At 34.3% G+C, this 19,597-nt stretch overlaps 2 protein-coding genes and 1 pseudogene across 2 annotated transcripts; all 3 read right to left on the bottom strand.

Annotated features, from left to right (window-relative positions):
- Window positions 1–1,436: 1,436 nt before the first annotated feature.
- LOC114741966 (multiple myeloma tumor-associated protein 2 homolog) lies at window positions 1,437–4,992 on the bottom strand. The gene is made up of 4 exons (XM_028930208.1): window positions 4,850–4,992; window positions 3,863–3,952; window positions 2,129–2,396; window positions 1,437–1,870 (listed from the first exon to the last, which is right to left on the bottom strand). Exons 1-4 carry the CDS (start codon window positions 4,890–4,892, stop codon window positions 1,585–1,587), a joined length of 687 nt encoding a protein of 228 aa, XP_028786041.1. The 5' UTR covers window positions 4,893–4,992; the 3' UTR covers window positions 1,437–1,584.
- A 4,147-nt stretch (window positions 4,993–9,139) lies between these two features.
- On the bottom strand, window positions 9,140–10,736 carry LOC114741977 (chloride channel protein CLC-c-like; annotated as a pseudogene).
- Window positions 10,737–14,648: 3,912 nt separating this feature from the next.
- Window positions 14,649–15,225, bottom strand: LOC114741976 (transcription factor DIVARICATA-like). Its single transcript, XM_028930220.1, has 2 exons — window positions 14,915–15,225; window positions 14,649–14,781 (listed from the first exon to the last, which is right to left on the bottom strand). Exons 1-2 carry the CDS (start codon window positions 15,223–15,225, stop codon window positions 14,649–14,651), a joined length of 444 nt encoding a protein of 147 aa, XP_028786053.1.
- Window positions 15,226–19,597: the final 4,372 nt, after the last annotated feature.

The following is a 19,597-nucleotide window of genomic DNA, read 5'->3' as shown; positions in this document are numbered from 1 at the left end:
AATACGACATGATTTGGCTCTACATGTTAAATTTCTTTTTGGCCTGAGCTCTATATATTAAATTACAATTCACGGTTAAGATAAAAGCATATTTTTATTCTTTAATTGTATATAAAATTTTATTTTTTTCTCTTAAATTTATAAAGTGTTTTTTCAATCATATGAGTCTAATATCATTAGTTTCATTAAAAATAATTAGATTAAAATTTTAAATATTAAAAAATATTATCAAATGCTAACATATTAAATCTAATTTTTTAAAATAATAATGGTAAAACAAAAAAATACATTCAAAATAGATAATACTCCTCCGGTCTTAATTATAAGACCCAATTGACTTATTTGAGGAGATTAAGGAAGTAAGTTAAGTTGGTTATTTATAATAAATAAGTGTTGTCATTCCTAAAATATCCTTGCTAATTAAGTATATTGGCTAAAATTATTATTATTAGAAGGATTATCTTGGAAAAAAATGTATAAATATAAGAGACAAAATGGATTGGGGTCTTATAATTAGGACCAAATAAAAAGTCAAATGGGGTCTTATAATAAGGACCGGAGGAGTAATAGAATTGCATAAAATTAGATTAAAAAATATACTTTTATCTGTAGTTTATTATAATATTTAAATATCTTTCAATTTTTTTTTTAAATTATCAGAAGCATGAGTAAAAATATTAGTCAAAGACTCAGGAAAATAGATACCCGACCAGCAGTCCTAAGGCCCTTTTTTTTTTGGGGGGGTAGGTCAAATTTTAAATTAAAGCCACACATGTATTCAGAAACACTGTTTTTGTCAGACACTGAAAATAAATTGGAGGACTAAATTGAAGTTTCAATAAAATTCAAGGTTTGAAAACGAAGTTTTTGCTGCTAGGAGTGGAAAATTTAGATTGAATTACCATATAGTCCCTGCTGCTTTGACCATGTGAGGCGGGTAGGTGGTCGCTCCCTTTAATCTTGCTTTATTCTAATAATGGAATTTTCCTCTGTGGGGCACAGACGTCACTGGCGTGTGTGCTCTTTTGCTTTCTATTTCTTTATTATTATTTTTTGTTCCTTTAGCGTGCGTTCTTCACCTCTGTTTGGATTAGCTTTCTTTTTCTAACGTTCAGTCCAAAAAGAATTGTTTTTCTAATGTGCGATATTCATTAAAATATGTAAAACACGCTTTAATAATAAATTCACACACTGTGCTTGAATTAACAAAAATAAAAATTGCCATATTCACATTACTTGTAATTTTTATTAAAACATAAAAATTTTCACCCCCAACAAAAAATAGACACAAACATGGTAGATTTCATTTGAATTAGCATTTTAAATTACTTATAAACACGTTACATATAAATTAAGATAAAACTCTTTTCACATTCTTATTTTGTATTTCGTAAAACACGGTTGAAAAGTTACCTATAAATCATTCTAAGCAGAAATAAGTAGAAACGATACTGATATAAATCGCAATATTGAATTTTTACCAAAATATAGGAAAATACAATACTAAAATCACAAGCATAATACAACGAGCAAGTTACTTGGCATAAAATGGCGAGAGAAAGAGCAGAAGAAGAACATATTTGATCAATCAGAATCATGTCTCCTCCTCTCCTTGTCTTTCCTGTGTTTCTTCCTGTCATCCGAATCACGAGAATGCCTCTTCTCACGCCTTTCCCGTCTCTCTTCCTTCTCCTGCTTCTTCTCCTCACGCCTCCTTCTCTTTCTTCTGCTCTTTTCATCTTCTGATTCCTCTACTTCTTCTTCAGTCTTCCTCGCTGACTGAACTGCCATAGATGATTCTTCCACTTTAGGTGGACTGTCTGTGATTGTGGGCATTGAAGAACTAGATTCGTTCCAAGGGCGCGGTGCTCTGCAGAAACATTGGGGGGAAAATTATTCAAATAAGGTGATAAGGTTGTTTGCAGATTAGATATAATTCACATGAAATTTTAACTAGATTTCATCTACAAAAGAGAAACAAGTCAATGATAAATACATTCCTTCCACATCCAAGTGATGAAAAGAGTCAATACCATTCATTTCAAATGACGAACCGAAAAATCAGCAACAAGATTATCAAGTAGAAGAAAATAAATGGAATACTTCGTTGCATGCCCAATTAATTTACCTTGAAAAACCAAGGCCATCAACCCTTACTGCCTCAGCATGGCCTCCACCTGCATCCTCCGCTGTAGACCCACGCTTCACCAGTTCTGAGTACTCATGCTTATCAAGCTTGTTGCCTTGAGGACGGCTTGCACGCTTAGGAGCTAAGCCAAGGGCCTCCCTCATTGCCTGCTCCTCCTCCTCCTTAATTCTTTTGATTTCTTCTTTCGCAGCCTCCATCTCCGCATTCATCGACTTTTTATCCCTTGAATACCAAAACAGATCTTTACCTGAATTTGAAATAGACAAATAAGATTTAAAACACTCATTAAAAAGGTGATAAAATCTATCAGCATACCCCCTCTTTTTAACCAAGGACTCTGGTAACAGATAAACTAGGCAGATTTTTTTAATCCGTTGTTTTTTACATCAACAATATATATTTTTCATTATTGAAAACAAGATGATAAAACTATCAACAAATGCTTATATTCAGTAGAATGTAGACATCCCACCAGGAAACTTAAATGGTCAAATCAATAGTAAAATGACAGCTTAATTTCAGATTTGCAATCTTATTGCTTACTGGCGTCCAACACAACAACCAACTTGATCAATGCTCTTTATTAAAATCACTTTTTATTCATCAGCATTACAGTACCCTATGAGGAGGTAGTAAAATCCTTTGAAAGAGCTTTAAATTTATGAATAAACTTCTCAAGAAGAATAGTTTCCCTGGTGCTGCTAATAAAGCAAGACAATGAAAAGAGCAACTTAAATAAAAGTGAGGGAAGAACCAAGATTTCAAACTTTCCATTCCTAAGTAGAATGACGGACAGCAGTCCACAGGGTGAAGTAGCAGCAGAAAGGAATTCTAGTTTATGAATTCCCTCTTAGTAAGATCCCTCTTTATGCAAGAGTCCCTCAATGGCCAAATCACTCTATACACAGTGGAAACAGAAGTTCCAAATTGAGCACGAAAAGGACTGGAAATATTTCCCATATCCCATTATCAAAGAGACCAGCAATTGCAAAGCCATCTATCCCTAAGAAATATTTCCATGGGTTTTTAAAAGTAGTGGGGAGTTCTAGAAAGGAACCCCACCCATTTTGATCTTAAACATACTCTGAATAACCTGAGAGCACAAGATAACAGAACAATCTCCCAAGGAAACAGCAGTCAAAGCAATGCTTTTGGATTCCAAATTTCCTAGTCCCAGAACCCCTCCACAGCCTTCAAAAGAACTTCCAAGCAATTAAAAAAGCGATCTCTTCTCTCCTCAATTCTCCCACCCAGACTTAAAGAAAATCTCGGATAGGTTTTGAGTCTTTAGGCTACTCCTACTAGAATCCAGCAGAGAGAAAGATGATGAAAAGGGGCTACCTGACCAAAAAGACAATCAAAGAGCAACAGGACTGCCCAACGGGTAAAATAACCTTCCAACAATTATCATCAACAGCCAGGGGAATGGAAGATGGGAAATATAAACTTAAAAAAAAAAAAAAACCTCTTCAAATCATGGTATCAGCAGCATGCATTTTGAGCCAGAGTTTAATTGTTTCATAAAAGTTAGAATTGTAAAAGAATAAACAGCATGACACAAATCCCCAACTAACATATCCCATCTTAACGCCATTACAGTAATACATGAATGACCTTGAAACCAAGCAATCACCTCACAACACACACACATTCAGGTATTGATATACAGCATTCTTCATGAAATTGTAAACTTGAGAGAATAATCAATTTCACCTTTCTGCCATCTGCCAACAGGGGCCTTGATACTGTGACCAAGATAGTTCTCCCTATGTTTATCGACTTTAACATCATCCCAACTGAACTCTGCACATCACAAGAAAAGCATAAAAAAAAAAAAATCAACAAATTGATCCGGATTAGAAGGTTGATTGTGAAAGACAAATTGTGATAAAGTACCACGTGACTGTAGTCCATTAGTGACCACTAGGGCAGGAAAGTTATGAGCAGAATATAGAGCCTGGGCAGTTAGTACAGAATAGGAAGCATGGGACAGCGGGGAGATGGACATCATTCCATGTTAAAAGCACCAATTCGCCACTTTGTTCGCATTGTGATTATTTATTTTAAAGTTGCTAATTTTTTTTAGCATTATGATTTGATGTTATTATAAATAGAGAATGTATAAGACAAGCTTAGGTTGTGTAAAACAAACAACTAGAAGGAAATACAAAGCTGAAGCTGGCCACAAGCTGACAGATGCCAGCGGAACTACAATATAGGCCAAAAGTCCTTTAAATGGGAAGCAAAAAGGAAAACCCAAAGCATTTCAAAGACATAATCGTTCATCCATTTTTACATTTGTAACCAAGCACTTCTCTTGAAGGCAGATCCCCCAATTCAACTTAAGTTTATAAAATCCAAAGGTTGTTAAAATGAAAACCCCAAAAACAACAAACCACTTCGGACCGACCATGACAACATCATCAACGAGAAGAACGAAAAATTAACGACATAGAGAAGAGATGGCAGTTGCCGATTAGACGGATTCAGAGAAACAAAAATAGACTATCCCATGTGCTAGTTTCTAATTACAAAAACATAATTATTGGGGAAAAGATGCCCAATTGACACATCGCAGAATTTTGTCTTAAAAAAACCAAAAAAATCCCAAGGCCTTTCGGAGATGAAAAAGAAATAGGCAATTCTGGGTAAGGTTAATTTCAAAAAATTGAATCAAGAGTTAGAGAAATGAAGACTTACGATCCCGCCCACCGCGAACGCCGCCTCTCGTAGGATGATACATGATTGAATGCTTTCAATCTCTGCAGTCTTCGCGCAGCACACCACCTCGCAGATTTTCCTCTGCACAAATCGGCGATTTTGGGCATAAGAAAGAGTCGATTTTGTTTGTTTATTCGATTTTAACAATGTGGCGGTCATCCAAATTCCGCTTTTAAGCAAATCATAATTTAATAAAATATTTTAATTATTTCAATTCATTTTTTAAAATTATTTTTAACCCCAACTTAAAATCACAAATATATAGAAGCTTTGAGTGCGACAAAAATTTAATACTCCTCCGGTACTTAATAAAAAACCTATTTAACTAATTTAATTAGATTAAAAAAAGTAGGTAAGTTAGTTAATTATAAGAAATGTGACATGTTTTTTCGTAAAATACCATAATCATCTTTCTTAATACTCTCTCTTCTTCTCCTACTTAATTATAGTTGAGAGAGTATTATAGGGGTGATTTAAAAAAAACTGATAAATATGAAAATGAGTGTTATATTTAGGATCAAAATCAACTCAATAATTGAGTCCTATATGAAGGACTGGAGGAGTAATATAAAAAGGTTTGAATTGAGCTAATTTTATACTATATAAGCATTAAAAATGAATTGTCCAACGCTATATATTTAATATATCTAATAAATTAACCTCAGATTAAGAAAAAAATATAATAAATCTTCTGTAGATTCTGTGAATAAATCTATCTAATACTACTATATATTTTGACCGTGATCTATTTAATATATATTGTGAAATCATAACGAACTATCAAGGACATATCTAATATCAATTATATATTAAATTGGTGTCCGTTATTGACAAACTATTTCAAGTTCTGTTATTAAGGTTTTATTTAAGTACATGTACTTCTCTTCCGTTCTACACTCACAAGACCGAATGGTGTGCCTCTACAAGATTTTGAGAGTGTTTGGATGGAAATTAAACTATGATTTTAAAAGTGATTTTACCGTATACGAAGTAAATATGTGAAGAAACTTATCTCAATTTGTGAAAAAATGTTTTTTAGAAGCACTTCTCATGTTATCCAAACACCCCTTCAATTGAAAGAAAATTTCTAAATTGAAGTTTTTCTGAATCTTAAAATTGTTATTTTTATTTTGAACTTGGTAGTGGATAGATTCCTATTCTTTGAATTTGAACTATTGGAATTACTCAATTGATTAATTGAATCTAATTTTTTAACATGGATATTAACATAATATAAAAGATTTAGGAAAAATCCTAATTAAATCCTGTTGAAATATTTAATTAAATTGAGGCCTACACTTTTAACAAATTCTTTATTAGGACATAAGACCTAATTAGGAATTGCTGAATATTTTTTTAACTATAATGCCCCTCTTTAATTAAAAAATGAAAAATTGATTATTTTATCCCTCTAAGTGGTTCATCATCTCTTATTATTAATATTTAGACAAAAAAAAATATAAATATTTTTTAGTGTTTGAAATTTTGTATATAACTAAAATCTTCAAAAATTTTCATAAAAACATTTCAAATTTATAATATATTGTAATCTTTAAATAATATTTTTTCATATTTTTTTCTTTTCAGGTTGTAAATATTTATTTTAAAATTTTAAAATATTTTAATTATAATAAAAATTTAAATTAAATCGTATCATTACGTTTTTTAAGTTCGATCCAACATTGTTAAATAAATAAAACTAACGTAAATTACAAGAACTAAAATAAAAATATTTTATAATTTTACTTTATTTGTAATTTAACATGTTTATTAAAATATTTTTAATAGTTAAGTTAATATATACAAATTTCAAACATTGTAAATTACTTATAGTTTTTTGGTCTAAAAAAATATAAGAGATGAGGAATTACTTGGGAGAGGTATATTAATCAAGTTTTCTTTTTAATTGAAGAGGGGCATTTTGTGATTTAACACATTCAAAAATCCCTAATTAGAATATATGGCCGAATTAGGAATTTGCTAAAAGTAGACCTAAATATGAATTTAGGTATTTCGGCTGAATTAATTGATTCTCCCAAAGATTTAAGACTTTTATTATCTATATAAAATACATATAATATCATTTATTTTGAATGCTGTACAATAAATATGGAAGTTCTCTAATTGGCACAACTAATAGGCCTTAGCCACTGCCAAATCCTTTTAGAAGTGTTATTGAAATTATATAATTAATATTCAATATAAAATTTAATAAATCATGATTTAATTTATATTTCAAACAATAAATTGAGACCATAGCTTTTATAGCTTGATTTGAAGATTATCCTAATTAAAAAGAAAACATTATCCGCAGATTTTTTGCTCATTGAAAAAAAATTTAAAAAATTAACTTATAAAAAATATTTAAAGGTTTAAATATTGTCCAGCGTCTCTCTATTTTATACATAGATCATTTTAACCCTCGTTGGTTCTCTGTAATCTTGTAATAAAGAATGTATTCTCTTATATTTAAAAGAGAATTCTTAGACCCAAAATATATACACATAAAAGAATTCTTTGTGGGATCAAATAGACAAAGCTTTTTGCAATAATTTGAGATCTCTTTGATCAAGAAAAATATATAGAATACGCGTATATGTTACCGGCCACTTTTTGTACGAGAAATAAAACATCACAGAAACCTTCCACAGAGAAGGGGTATCAATTTCAATTTATTTGATTTCAAATGGTTATTAATGTTGCTGAGTTTTTAAACCCTTGGATTGGCAATTAAATAGAACCCTATTTCATCTAGAAGGAGTTGAGAAAATCTACCTGTATTTGGAAGAACTGAAACAGCTTTTCACACTTTCACACCCATTCATTTAGAAACTAAGAGGTGTTTGGAAGAATCAAATCATGATTTAAAAGTGCTTTTATAGTATACGAAGTAAAAAAATGTGGAGGAGTTTATCTCGATTACAGAAAAATGTTTTTTTCAAAAGCACTTTTGATGCTTCCCAAACACCCTCTAGATTGATGATGAAACCTACATACAAATAGCAAAAACAATGATCACACAGAAACCAACCCCAAAATCATTTATGCAGATGAAACTTGCATCCACCGTTGGTTTATGAGCATGATGCTGAAAGTGATGCAAACACCACTAAATGATGTTTTGGAACAACAAAAGTTAAATATATGACTAGATAGCTTAAGGTTTGAAGTTGAAATACAAGCAATTAAAATAACAAATATGTGAATATAAAAGTAATAACCTTTTCCTTTTCCTTCCTGTGTGTGCCATAAGCAAATAAATAGCTAAGAAGTTTTTGTAATCTTGCGTGTTCCTCAGAGGTTATGAGGGAGAGTGAAAAATAAAATCCATTGGTTGCATGGACATAATACCTGAAGAATGGCGAATCTGCCTCTGTAGTTACAGCCTTCGCTAAGTATGGCTTCCCCGTTCCAAGGGCCCATAAAAAAAAAAAAAAAAGCTCTCCATGGTTTCTCTTCCCTAAGCAAGTACTACCTCTTATACTAATTATAAAAACTAATTGACTAATTTGAAGATATTAAAAAATAAGTTAAGTTAATTATTTGTAATAAATAAATGTTGTCTCTTCCTAAAATATTCTTAATAATCAAGTGTATTGGCTAGAACTACTATTATTAGAAAGATTACCTTGAAAAAAATGTATAAATATAAGAGACCAAATGGATTGGAGTCTTGTATTTAAGGACCAAAATAAAAATCAAATAAAATTTTATATTAAGACTGAAGGTAGTATAAGATTACATGAAATGTAATCAATAAGATTGAAAAATGGCCGGATGCTTCATATGCTAAAAATTCTTTGACCAACTCATATTCACGCACAGAACATCGTATTGGGCAAGAAGGGAATACTTCATTAGGGATTGGGCCCTCATTTATGCATACACTTTGAAATAACTATGGGCCGAATTTGGGCCAATATATACACAGCAACCAGCCCAAAACATTAACCAACAAACAAATACAAAATGGCAAAACTTAACCATGCTACTTCCTACGCTGAGAATGATCCTAGAAGACTCAAAAATTTTCAATCAAGTGTTTCCATAAAAAATTTCAGTTGAGCTATTACTTATTTATCACTAACGAACTTCCTCACGAGGAGAAAAAAACATAAACCAGATTTGATGATTCTGATTAGCAAGACTCATCAGTTCACTGGTTATGAGATTAGTGGTTTCTTCCCTCTTAATAAACAATCATTGAGGACAGTTTCTTCATTGTTAAACATTTCATTGATATAGTTTTGTAAGCATACCGATAGTATCTCATGGCAGTATTGATATCGGACACAAAAAGTGTGTCCTAACTTTAGGATATAATAGGTTGCGAATAGCATCATCGTTTGTATTTAGAAAAAGAGAAGCGAGATCATTGTAATATCCTGGTGGACATTGAAAGTTCTTGTAGTTGCCAGACTCATCAACAGTGGGACAGCTTACTGTCGGATCATCAGGACAAGGATGCACGTTGCCAGCCATGGTAAGCCGTAAGCACAACATGAGGTCAAAAAAGCAATTGCGACAACAATGAGAATTTTGAAACCTGGACCTTTTTGCTTCAGGATGCTATATGTCCGAACAACCTTATCCACAAAGTAATTATATATGCTTCCGAGAATGCCTCCGAGGGTTCCTAACAGTAATACTGCTAGTATATCAGCAACATTGTATGATACTTTGGCTGCACTGACATCGTACATTATCAAACCACCTTCACCAAATAGCCCACATTGTCCAGTGGCACAGAACTGAATTCCGGCTCTCAAAACAATAGCAACTACTGCGGAAGTGAAAAATGTCCTCCAAAGGAGAGCACTCCGCCACGAGGAAGCTCCCTCTTCAAAGGGCAAAGAGAACACCACCTACTGGAGCACGAAATGCAGCAGCAACACCAGCTCCAGCTCCACAAGTAATCATGCACCATGCACTAACAAGGAAGCAATGCATGCACCTGTGTGTATCATAGGCCCCTCTTTGCCCACCACAAATCCAGCAGAAACTCCAAGGATGGCACCAAAGACCTTCACAAAAAGAGTGCTTGGAGCCAGTATATCATGAGCATCAATACCACTGAGATAGGCTTTCACCTCAGGAATACCAGAGCCTGCTGCTGCTGGAGCAATGAAAGCGCAAAGAGATCCAGCCGCAGCTGCCAATCCTATATTGCACCCAGCTAATGCCACAAATGCTAGAATATATCGGTGCTTAGACATGAGGTTGGTAGCCAGAAGCAGCTTGAAATCAGCTATATTCTCAACGGGAATATTATCGAGGAAGCCAAGTAGACTGTACCAGTGCCTAATCCAATAGAGAAGCAAATCCTCACTTAAGTATCACATACTGGAATATCTGAATCTTGCTTCTTGATTTCCAGTCCTGCTTAAGCATTTCGATCATTCTCAAATATCTCATAATCAAGGCTTCCAACGGGGCTAAGGTTGGCACCAACTATGGCGATCTGCGAGGTGGTGTTGGTCCTCTTCACCAGAAGTGGCTCTGTATATGTCATGTTTTCTTTCAGAATATTCTGACCACTACCTCCCATCCTTGCTATCCATTGGACCCTCGTTTTCTATGTCATTCACACCATCGCCATGATTCACATTATTTTCGTTCTCCATCTTATTAACAACTGCACTTTTCGTTTTTGCAAGAATCTAATTTTAGCATATGTATTAAGTATACAGTAATGAAATCGCCTTCCGCAGAATCCCCAAAGATAACCTGAAGCCTTGCTATTGGATCGTCAGACTAGTGAAGTCAAACCACTCCACCAAGGTCCAACTGACGGGAAAGTATGAAATAATAGAAACTGAAGCAGCTCAATAATTCATTTCAATATATACAACAAAGACCCTCTTTGTTTTTCAATAGTGGTTTAAAAAAAAAATTTGCATTAATGATTTTATTAATTGTACACATTCGATTTGAGTCCCTGGCACCTCGACTCAAGATCATAGTTGGCTCCAAGGTTAGAAAACGTTTTTTTGCCGGTCTTCGTAAAGGAATAACAAAAAATAGGAACCACATATAATCTTGTTCTTCTTGTTTTTAGTATGAGACAAAAGCTTCTTCAAACATCAGAAATCAATCTGTAGATAGCCGACTATATAGCCAACTTCATATACGATCTAATTAAGACTTGGCTTTTTGTACATGCTTTATAATCACTATTGATAAAGTTCATCTTGTAAGTTTCATTAATCATACCTTGTTCTCTCTACTATTCTTTTTTTTTTCTTCCACATTTCCATTTTCATTGTCCAAATCAAATTTAGTTCACAATTATAATTATAGATTTTGGTTATTAAGGAGATAAAATTTTATGACTTATAAATGATTCCTGATGAAGCAATCTAGTACAATATTCCACACCCAAAAAAAAAAATGGATCGGCTCGCCAAGAACAAAAGCAAACCAATAATAGACAAGTGCAGCTCACAAAATTAGTAACAAAAAAGAAACAAATTAGTAACTACAATTGGTAAAACTCCTAGCTAGCTAATGCTAATGACGGATTCATCATGGAAAGAACATAATCAATCGGTAAGGTATCTTGATGAGATAGAATTTGCGTTCCTAATTGATCCATCGGCAGTGGAAGATCATAACGAATTTGAGTCTGATCCAGTGGCATTTGAGTTCCTAATTGATTTGGTGGAAGAACATCATGAACCATCGAGGTAGCTTGATCATGAGGTTGAAGAGTCAAAGGAATTTGAGTTCCTATTTCATTCATCATGGGCAGCAAGTGATGATTCAATGGAAGACCATAATGAAATTGAGTCTGATTCGGTGGACTTTGATGAGTTCCTAATTCATTCATCATTGGCAGCAAGTGATCATTCAATGGAAAATCACAATGAAGTTGAGTCTGATTCAATGGACTTTGATGAGTTCCTAATTGATTCAGCGGAGGAAAATGATGAATCGGTGAGGTAGCTTGATCATGAGATAGAAGACTGGAAGGAATTTGAGTTCCTAATTGATGATTCAATGGAAGATCATAATGCATTTGAGTTTGGTTTAGTGGAATTTGAGTTCCTAATGACTGGTTTAATGGAAGAACATTATGAAGTGGTGGGGTAGCTTGATCATCATGAGATTGATGATTCAAAGGAAGATGATAATGAACTGGTGGGTTATTAGATTGATGCATCAAATTAGGATTTGAAGGAATTTGTGGATTATACTGATGATGATGATGATCCGGTGATGAGGTTATTGAAGTAATAATCCGCTCCAGATCTTCAGGGTTGATGTCTGCTAAAGTAAAATCATGGATACTTCCTCTGGTCTTCACTTGTGTCTCTCTTTCACTTTGACGAATATAAAACTTTTGAGCATGGCTTGCCACTTGATTTGCACTTTTTGTCGTCACTACATTCTCAGAAATCTTCTTCCATTTTCCCTTCCCATATATCTCCACTCCCACCAAAATAAACTATTCAAATCAAAATCAAAATAAATCATATCAGCTCATAAGCCAGATGACCTAGCAACAATTAAAACTAGGTGGTAAGGTGCGAGTTGAATCCTATTTGTAACTTCATCCTACTTCCTGATCATTTAATGCTCTCATGAATAAATGAATAATGTAATAAAGTATACGTACATGTGTTCATTCAAAGTCCAAGAGGTGCTCTTCTTTTTCGTACGACCGCTAGGCCTGGGCGGCTGATTGGTGGAGGAGGAGGGCCAAGAGTCCGGGTAATACGGTGCCGGAACCCGACCCGATTCAATATCGGCGACGCCATGCAAAGGCAGCAGGTGATGAGGATACAGAGACATCGCGGACTGCGGAGAAAGAGATACTGTTAACGATCGATATGAAAGACATATATATATATATATGGTACAAGAAGATATAGAGTACAAGAACCGATTAAGTTGTCTCCTTACACAGCGAGTGGCGGCGGAGATCGGTGGTCGGAGTTCCAACGCGGCGGAGGCAAGAAGTAGCGGGGTTTATGGAGGTGGAGTTTCGGCAGTGTCACCGGTGATTTGGTACCAAAATTTTGGCGCGAACTTCAATTCTTTCTTGATGATTCTCGTGGTTAAGTGAATAAATGTGCATAAAGCCATATAGGAGAGAGAATAACTATAACCTATTTTCATTTTTTTTTTTTAAATTGCCGAGGGTTCCAAATCTAACAGAATCAAGAAACCGTATGATACATTAAGGTTTTATATAAAGCCATCTAGGAGAGAGAATAATGATAACTTTTTTTCTTTTTCTTTTTTTAATTGGCCGGGGTTCCAAATCTACACAGAATCAAGAAACCGTATGATATATTAAAGTTTTTATATTATGCATGTAGATTTCTTTCTTATGAAAAATTAACAGAACTTTAAAAAATTGTTTAATTCGGTGATACCTGCAATTAAGTTTTTTTTCCTAATATTGTATATATTCATTTATTTTTTTAAAAAATTATAGCATACCTAAATTATATATAATACAGATTGTTAGTTTTTTTTTTCCCAACATAGTAAGGGTCAGGAAATTTTTTATAATTAATTTCTCCGACTATTTGTAGGATACAAATGTTTTTATAAAATTATAATATATTTACACTTATATTTAATAACATAAAAAAGATGAATGTATTGCGGTAAAGGAAAGTCAACTAGAATTATTTAACTTCCCCCCTCTAATATCATATTTGTCATCGGAAAATCATAAATACTAAATTATAAATAATCAATTAAGAGACTGACAAATTATCTAAAATATTACAAATATTAGAGCAAAAGTACAAATCGTTAATACAACCAAAGTCATGATTTTTCAAACAACTAAAGGTCAAAGATGAGAAAACATGGACAAGTCAAAACATTATTTTTTATCATATATATTACTCCTCGGATCCTAAATATAAGAGTTATTTTGTAGTGTAAATTACAAAATAAACAAAAAATGAGGATCAGAGTAGTATTAAATAAACAAAAAAATTAAAAGAAAAAAATTATGTGGATTGACATAGGTTCAAATTAAAGCAGCACGAGTTACAAGGCCTTAAGTGTTGATAGGTCGGCTAAAATTCTAACCCTATCTTGTCATTTTTAGCAGGTTGAACCCATCAGATCAACAAATGAGGTTTTTGTTACTTATCAATCATTCCTAAATGAAGCAGTCTACTTAGTACGCACAGTGGAACATAACAAGTGAAAGAAACCATACTGATATAAAATATCCACAAGATTAGTAACAAAAAAAGGGAAGAAATTAATGACAACTGGTAAAACTTGTAGCTAATACTAATGAAATTCCAACACTCTCAAAGATCTGAAATTGAACCACATCAAGAGGCAACTTGGAAAAGGAAAGGAGATGAGAGAAGTTTAAAAAAATACATTAGGCACGTAATAATTAAGGATTGATCAGCACCGGTTCTTGTGGTGGCTTAGACTGATGTTGCTCAGATTTATAGCTCTGATTCATTCCCAGCGATTCATGATGCATCAGAAGGTCGTCATCATGAACTTGTGAGTTAGGTTCATAATGATATGGCTCTTGCAATTGTTGAAGACCTCAAGAAGATGACTGATCATTCACCGGAACATCATAATGAACTTGATGAGATTGAAGACTTCAAGGAATTTGTGGGTTATGATGATGATGATGATGATGCAGTGAGCGAATTGAAGAAAGAATGTGGTTCAAACAATGAGGGCAGATGTTTTCTAAAGTGAGACCTTTTTTTTTTTTTTGGCCAAATCTAAAGTGAGATCATTGATTCCTCCTTTTCTTCTATTAACTTTTGGGTCTCTCTTACTTTGGCGAAGATATATAGAACTTTTTGGCATGGCTTGCCACCTGAATTACACTTCTTGTCCTCGCTACGTTTTCAGATATTTTCTTCCATTCTCCCTTCCCATGTATCTCCACTCCCACCAGGAACAATCTATTCAGATCAAAATCAAATATTATATCACCTCATCATTTCATGATCACAGCTTTACACACACACACACACACATGTGGCCATTGCTCTTGCATATATAGGTAAAAATGAATGCAACAATATAGGTACGTACATGTGTTCGTCCATAGACCAAGAGCTGCGCTTCTTTCTTATGGGACCGCTACACTTGGGTGGCTGTTTGGCGGAGGAGGGCCAAGAGTAGGCCGGGTAATCTGGTGGCGGAACCCGGCCCGAACCAATCTGCTCGACGTCCTGATGCCGTTGGTAAACCATTTCCTTTGTGGCGCCGGGGGCCACCTCCGTGGTCCTCTCCCACTGGATGGGGCCGCCCTCAGGAAAACACTCCGGAGCACTCTCAAACAGCTTGTCCGCCTCCTGACTCCGGGACTCCATTGCCTTGCCTCTCCCTTCACCAATCTTCATAGTTCATAATTATATATCAGTCATCGCCATCATATATACACAACACAACACGCGCTTATATACATATATACATACATATATATATCAGTATACTGTATCCGACGGTCGTATGCTTCGTCAACATTTAGACAAGTTCGACAAAGAAACTGTTGATTACGGTCCACAAGAATCAATCTTGGGGAACCAAATCCAATATATATATATATATATATTTGAGTAGAGCGATTTGAAACTGATCATTCTATAAACATGAAATTACAGCAACAATTAAGGAATGGGTCGTCAAGAATCCGACGGAAACAAATCCGATCACGTACCGAGAAAGAGAGAGATAACAAAACGAAAGTTATAGCGAAGATGAAAGATTGAGGACGAACGAGAATCAAGTCGTCTCCGTAAGTAGCAAGCTCGGGCGGAGAGTCGTCGTTCCGACGCGGCGGAGGCAAGAGGCAGTGAAGCTTAGGGTCAACGATTTCCACTCACAGTCTCACTTGTAATTTGGTACGAAACTTTAAGCTGACTCGTGTATGTACGGAGAGATAGAGCGAGACGAATGATCACTTAATTACAATTTTTTTTTATTAAAAAAAACTGAGTTCTTGAATATACTCTTGTTTTGCACGGCTAGAATTTTAGAATCCTGGTGGCACCAACTCAATAATAATCTGTCCATCCGCCAGCGGGCTTGCCATCTTTAACCCAAATTAAAGTGCAAAACAAACGTCTTTCACAATTTTTATATAACGCATAGTATATTAAAGTTTTTATATCATAATATTAATATAATTTTTGATCCCTAAGTTTGATTTCTTTTTTTTTTATACCTCAACTGAAAATCTCTTATGGTGAAAAGTATTATCTTATTATGGGAGCACACTTCATGTCCATTTTATTACTATTAGAAAAGTGATGAAGTTTTTCTTGTTTTACTTGAGCATTTTGTTCAGTGGTTAATTACAACCAAAGCAGAAAAAGACCTTTCTTTAAAAAGGGCAAAATGAAAACATATTAACTCATAAAATTTTACAGAAGTTAGTAATTAACAACACATAATGTATCAATATAGAAGTCTTCCATACTCCAATTGCAAAAACGGTGTAAAAATCCTTTTTTCAATCGTGGTAAAAAGGACCTTTTGTACTAATGATTTTATTAATTATGCACTTTCGATTTGAGTCCCCAGCAGCTCGATTCAAGATTATAGTTGGGTCCAAGGTTAGAAAACGTTTGTTGCCACTATTTATTAAGGAACAAAAAATAGTAACCGCATATTATCTTGTCCTTCTTGTTTTTTAGTATGAGACAAAAGCTTCTTCACACATTAGAAATCAATCCGTAGATAGCCGACCGTATAGCCACCTTCATATACGATATAATTAAGACTTAGCTTTTTGTATATGCTCTATAATCACCATTGATAAAGCTCATCTATTAAGTTTCATTGATTATACCTTGTTGGTTATTAAGGAGATAAAGATTTTTATGACTTGGTAATGATTCCTGATGAAGCAATCAAGTACAATGTTCCACACACAAAAAAAAATTGCATCGCCTCGCCAAGAACACAAGTAAAGAAAACCAATAATTGACAAGTGCAGCTCACAAAACCAGTAACAAAAAAGAAACAAATTACAATTGGCAAAACTCCTAGCTAGCTAATGCTAATGAGGGATTCATCATGGGAAGAACATAATCAATCGGTAAGGTATCTTGATGAGATTGAGAACCCAAAGGAATTGGCGTTCCTAATTGATTCATTGGCATTGAAATATCATAATGATTTTGAGTCTGATCCAGTGGCATTTGAGTTCCTAATTGATTCAGCGGCAATGAGATATCATAATGACTTTGATCCACTGGCATTTGAGTTCCTAATTGATTCATCGGATGAACATTATGGACCATTGTGGTAGCTTGATCATGAGGTTGAAGAGTCAAAGGAATTTGACTTCCTAGTTGATTCATCGGGAGCAAGTGATGATTCAATGGAAGATCATAATGAATTCGAGTTTGATTCGATGGACTTTGAGTTCCTGATTCATTCATCATGGGCAGTAAGTGATGATTCAATGGAAGATCATAATGAAGTTGAGTCTGATTCAGTGGACTTTGATGAGTTCCTAAGTGATCCTGCGAAGGAAAATGATGAATCGGTGATATAGCTGGACCATGAGATTGAAGACTGGAAGGAATTTGAGCTCCTAATTGATGACTCAATGGAGGATCATAATGTATTTGAGTTTGGTTCAGTGGAATTTGAGTTCCTAATGACTGGTTCAACGGAAGAACATTATGAAGTAGTGAGTTAGGTTGATCGTGAGGTTGATGATTCAGTGGAAGATGATAATGAACTGGTGAGTTATTAGATTGATGCATCAAGTTAGGATTTGAAGGAATTTGTGGGTTATATTGATGATGATGATGATGATGATATGGTGATGAGGTTATTGAAGAAATAATCCTTTCCAGATGGTTAGGGCTGATATCTGCTAAAGTGAAATCATGGATACTTGCTCTTCTTTTCTTGACTTGCGTGGCTCTTTCACTTTGGCGAATATAAAACTTCTGAGCATGGCTTGCCACTTGATTTGCACTTTTTGTCGTCACTACGTTCTCAGATACCTTCTTCCATTTTCCCTTCCCATGTATTTCCACTCCCACCAAGAATAATCTGTTTAAATCAAAGTTAAAATAAATCATATCAACTCATAAGCCAGACAAATCAAAATATCACGTACCAATTAAACTTTTTGTTTAATTTGAAAGAGAAAATACTCTTCTAGTCATAAATATAAGATCCTTTTTATAATGTAATTTACACTACAAAAAAGATCTTATATTCAGGATTACATTACAAAAATGATCTTATATTTAGGATCGAGAGAATACTAAACACTCGAGGTACAAACAGGATAAATAATATAATAAAACTGATGTTCTTATGACCTAGCAACACTGAAAACTAGGTGGTAAGTTGCGGGTTAAATGCTCTTATAAATAAATGAATAATATAATAAAAGTGTACGTACATGTGTTCATCCAAAGTCCAAGATGTGCCGTTCTTTGTTGTGCGACCGCTGGGCTTGGGTGGCTGATAGGTGGAGGAGGAAGGCCAAGAGTCCGGGTAATACGGTGCCGGAACCCGACCCGATTCAATATCGGCGACGTCATGTAAAGGCAGCAGTTGATGAGGATACAGAGACATCGCGGACTGCGGAGAAAGAGAGATAATGTTAACGATGGATATGAAAGACATACATACGCAGTATATATGATATAGAGTACAAGAACCGATGAAGTCGTCTCCTTACCCAGCAAGTTGCGGCGGAGATCGGCGGTCGGAATATCAACTTGACGGAGCAAGAAGAAGCGGGGTTTATGGAGGTGGAGTTTCGACAGCGTCACTGGTGATTTGGTACCAAAATTTTGGCGCGAAACTCTTCAATTCTTTCTTTGTGATTCTCTGGAATAAGTGGATATATGTATATAAAGCCAGAGAGGAGAGAGAATAATGATAACTTATTTTCAATATTTTTTTAATTGCGAAGGGTTCCAAATCTAACTGAATCAAGAAACCGTATGATATATTGAAGTTTTTATATATAGCCACATAGGAGAGAGAATAATGATAACTTATTTTCTTTTTCTTTTTTTAATTGCCAAGGGGTCCAAATCTAACAGAATCAAGAAACCGGGTGATAAATTAAATTTTCTATTTAGATTTCATTTTCAATATTTAATATATATATATCATTAGGTAAAGGTACAACTAGCACTCCAATTTATTTTTTTTAGATGCATTTAGTACTCTAAACTTATTTGTGATGCAATTTTACTCTTAAACTTTTTAAAATAGTGCAATTTTATCCAAAGTTAACTGATTTCAAACGTCCATTAACGAAATTGACAGGTAGGCCTAGTGATTTGTTGGCTTCTGCCACGTAATAAACCAGAGGTCTTCCTCTATTAAAAAAGCTGAACAACCCGCGCCGTTCCCCATCTCCATGCTAAAGACCATTTAGCCAATATACCCAGATTAAAAACTTTTTCCTTAACAGAATTTTTTTAAAAAAGTAACAATCATAATATTGACGAGATCTGAGAAGAAGGAGGGGGGGACGGTGTGGGTTGTTCAGCTTTTTTAACGAGGGAAGACATCTGGCTTATCACGTGGCAAAAGTCAACAAATCACCAAACCTATCTGTCAATTTCTTTGACACGTGTACGCAATCAGTTAACTTTAGATAAAACTGCACCATATTAAAAAGTTCAAGGGTAAAATTGCATCACTTAGAGTACTGGATGCACCTAAAAAATAAATTGAGGTGTTGGTTGCACCTTTATCCTATATCATTTTGAGGATTTGGATTAA

The sequence above is a fragment of the Neltuma alba genome, unplaced genomic scaffold, assembly GCF_004799145.2.
Source record: "Neltuma alba isolate B1F8T4 unplaced genomic scaffold, ASM479914v2 tig00003589_pilon, whole genome shotgun sequence".
Classification (NCBI taxonomy): domain Eukaryota; kingdom Viridiplantae; phylum Streptophyta; class Magnoliopsida; order Fabales; family Fabaceae; genus Neltuma; species Neltuma alba.
This window is presented reverse-complemented; position numbering and strand designations above follow the sequence as displayed.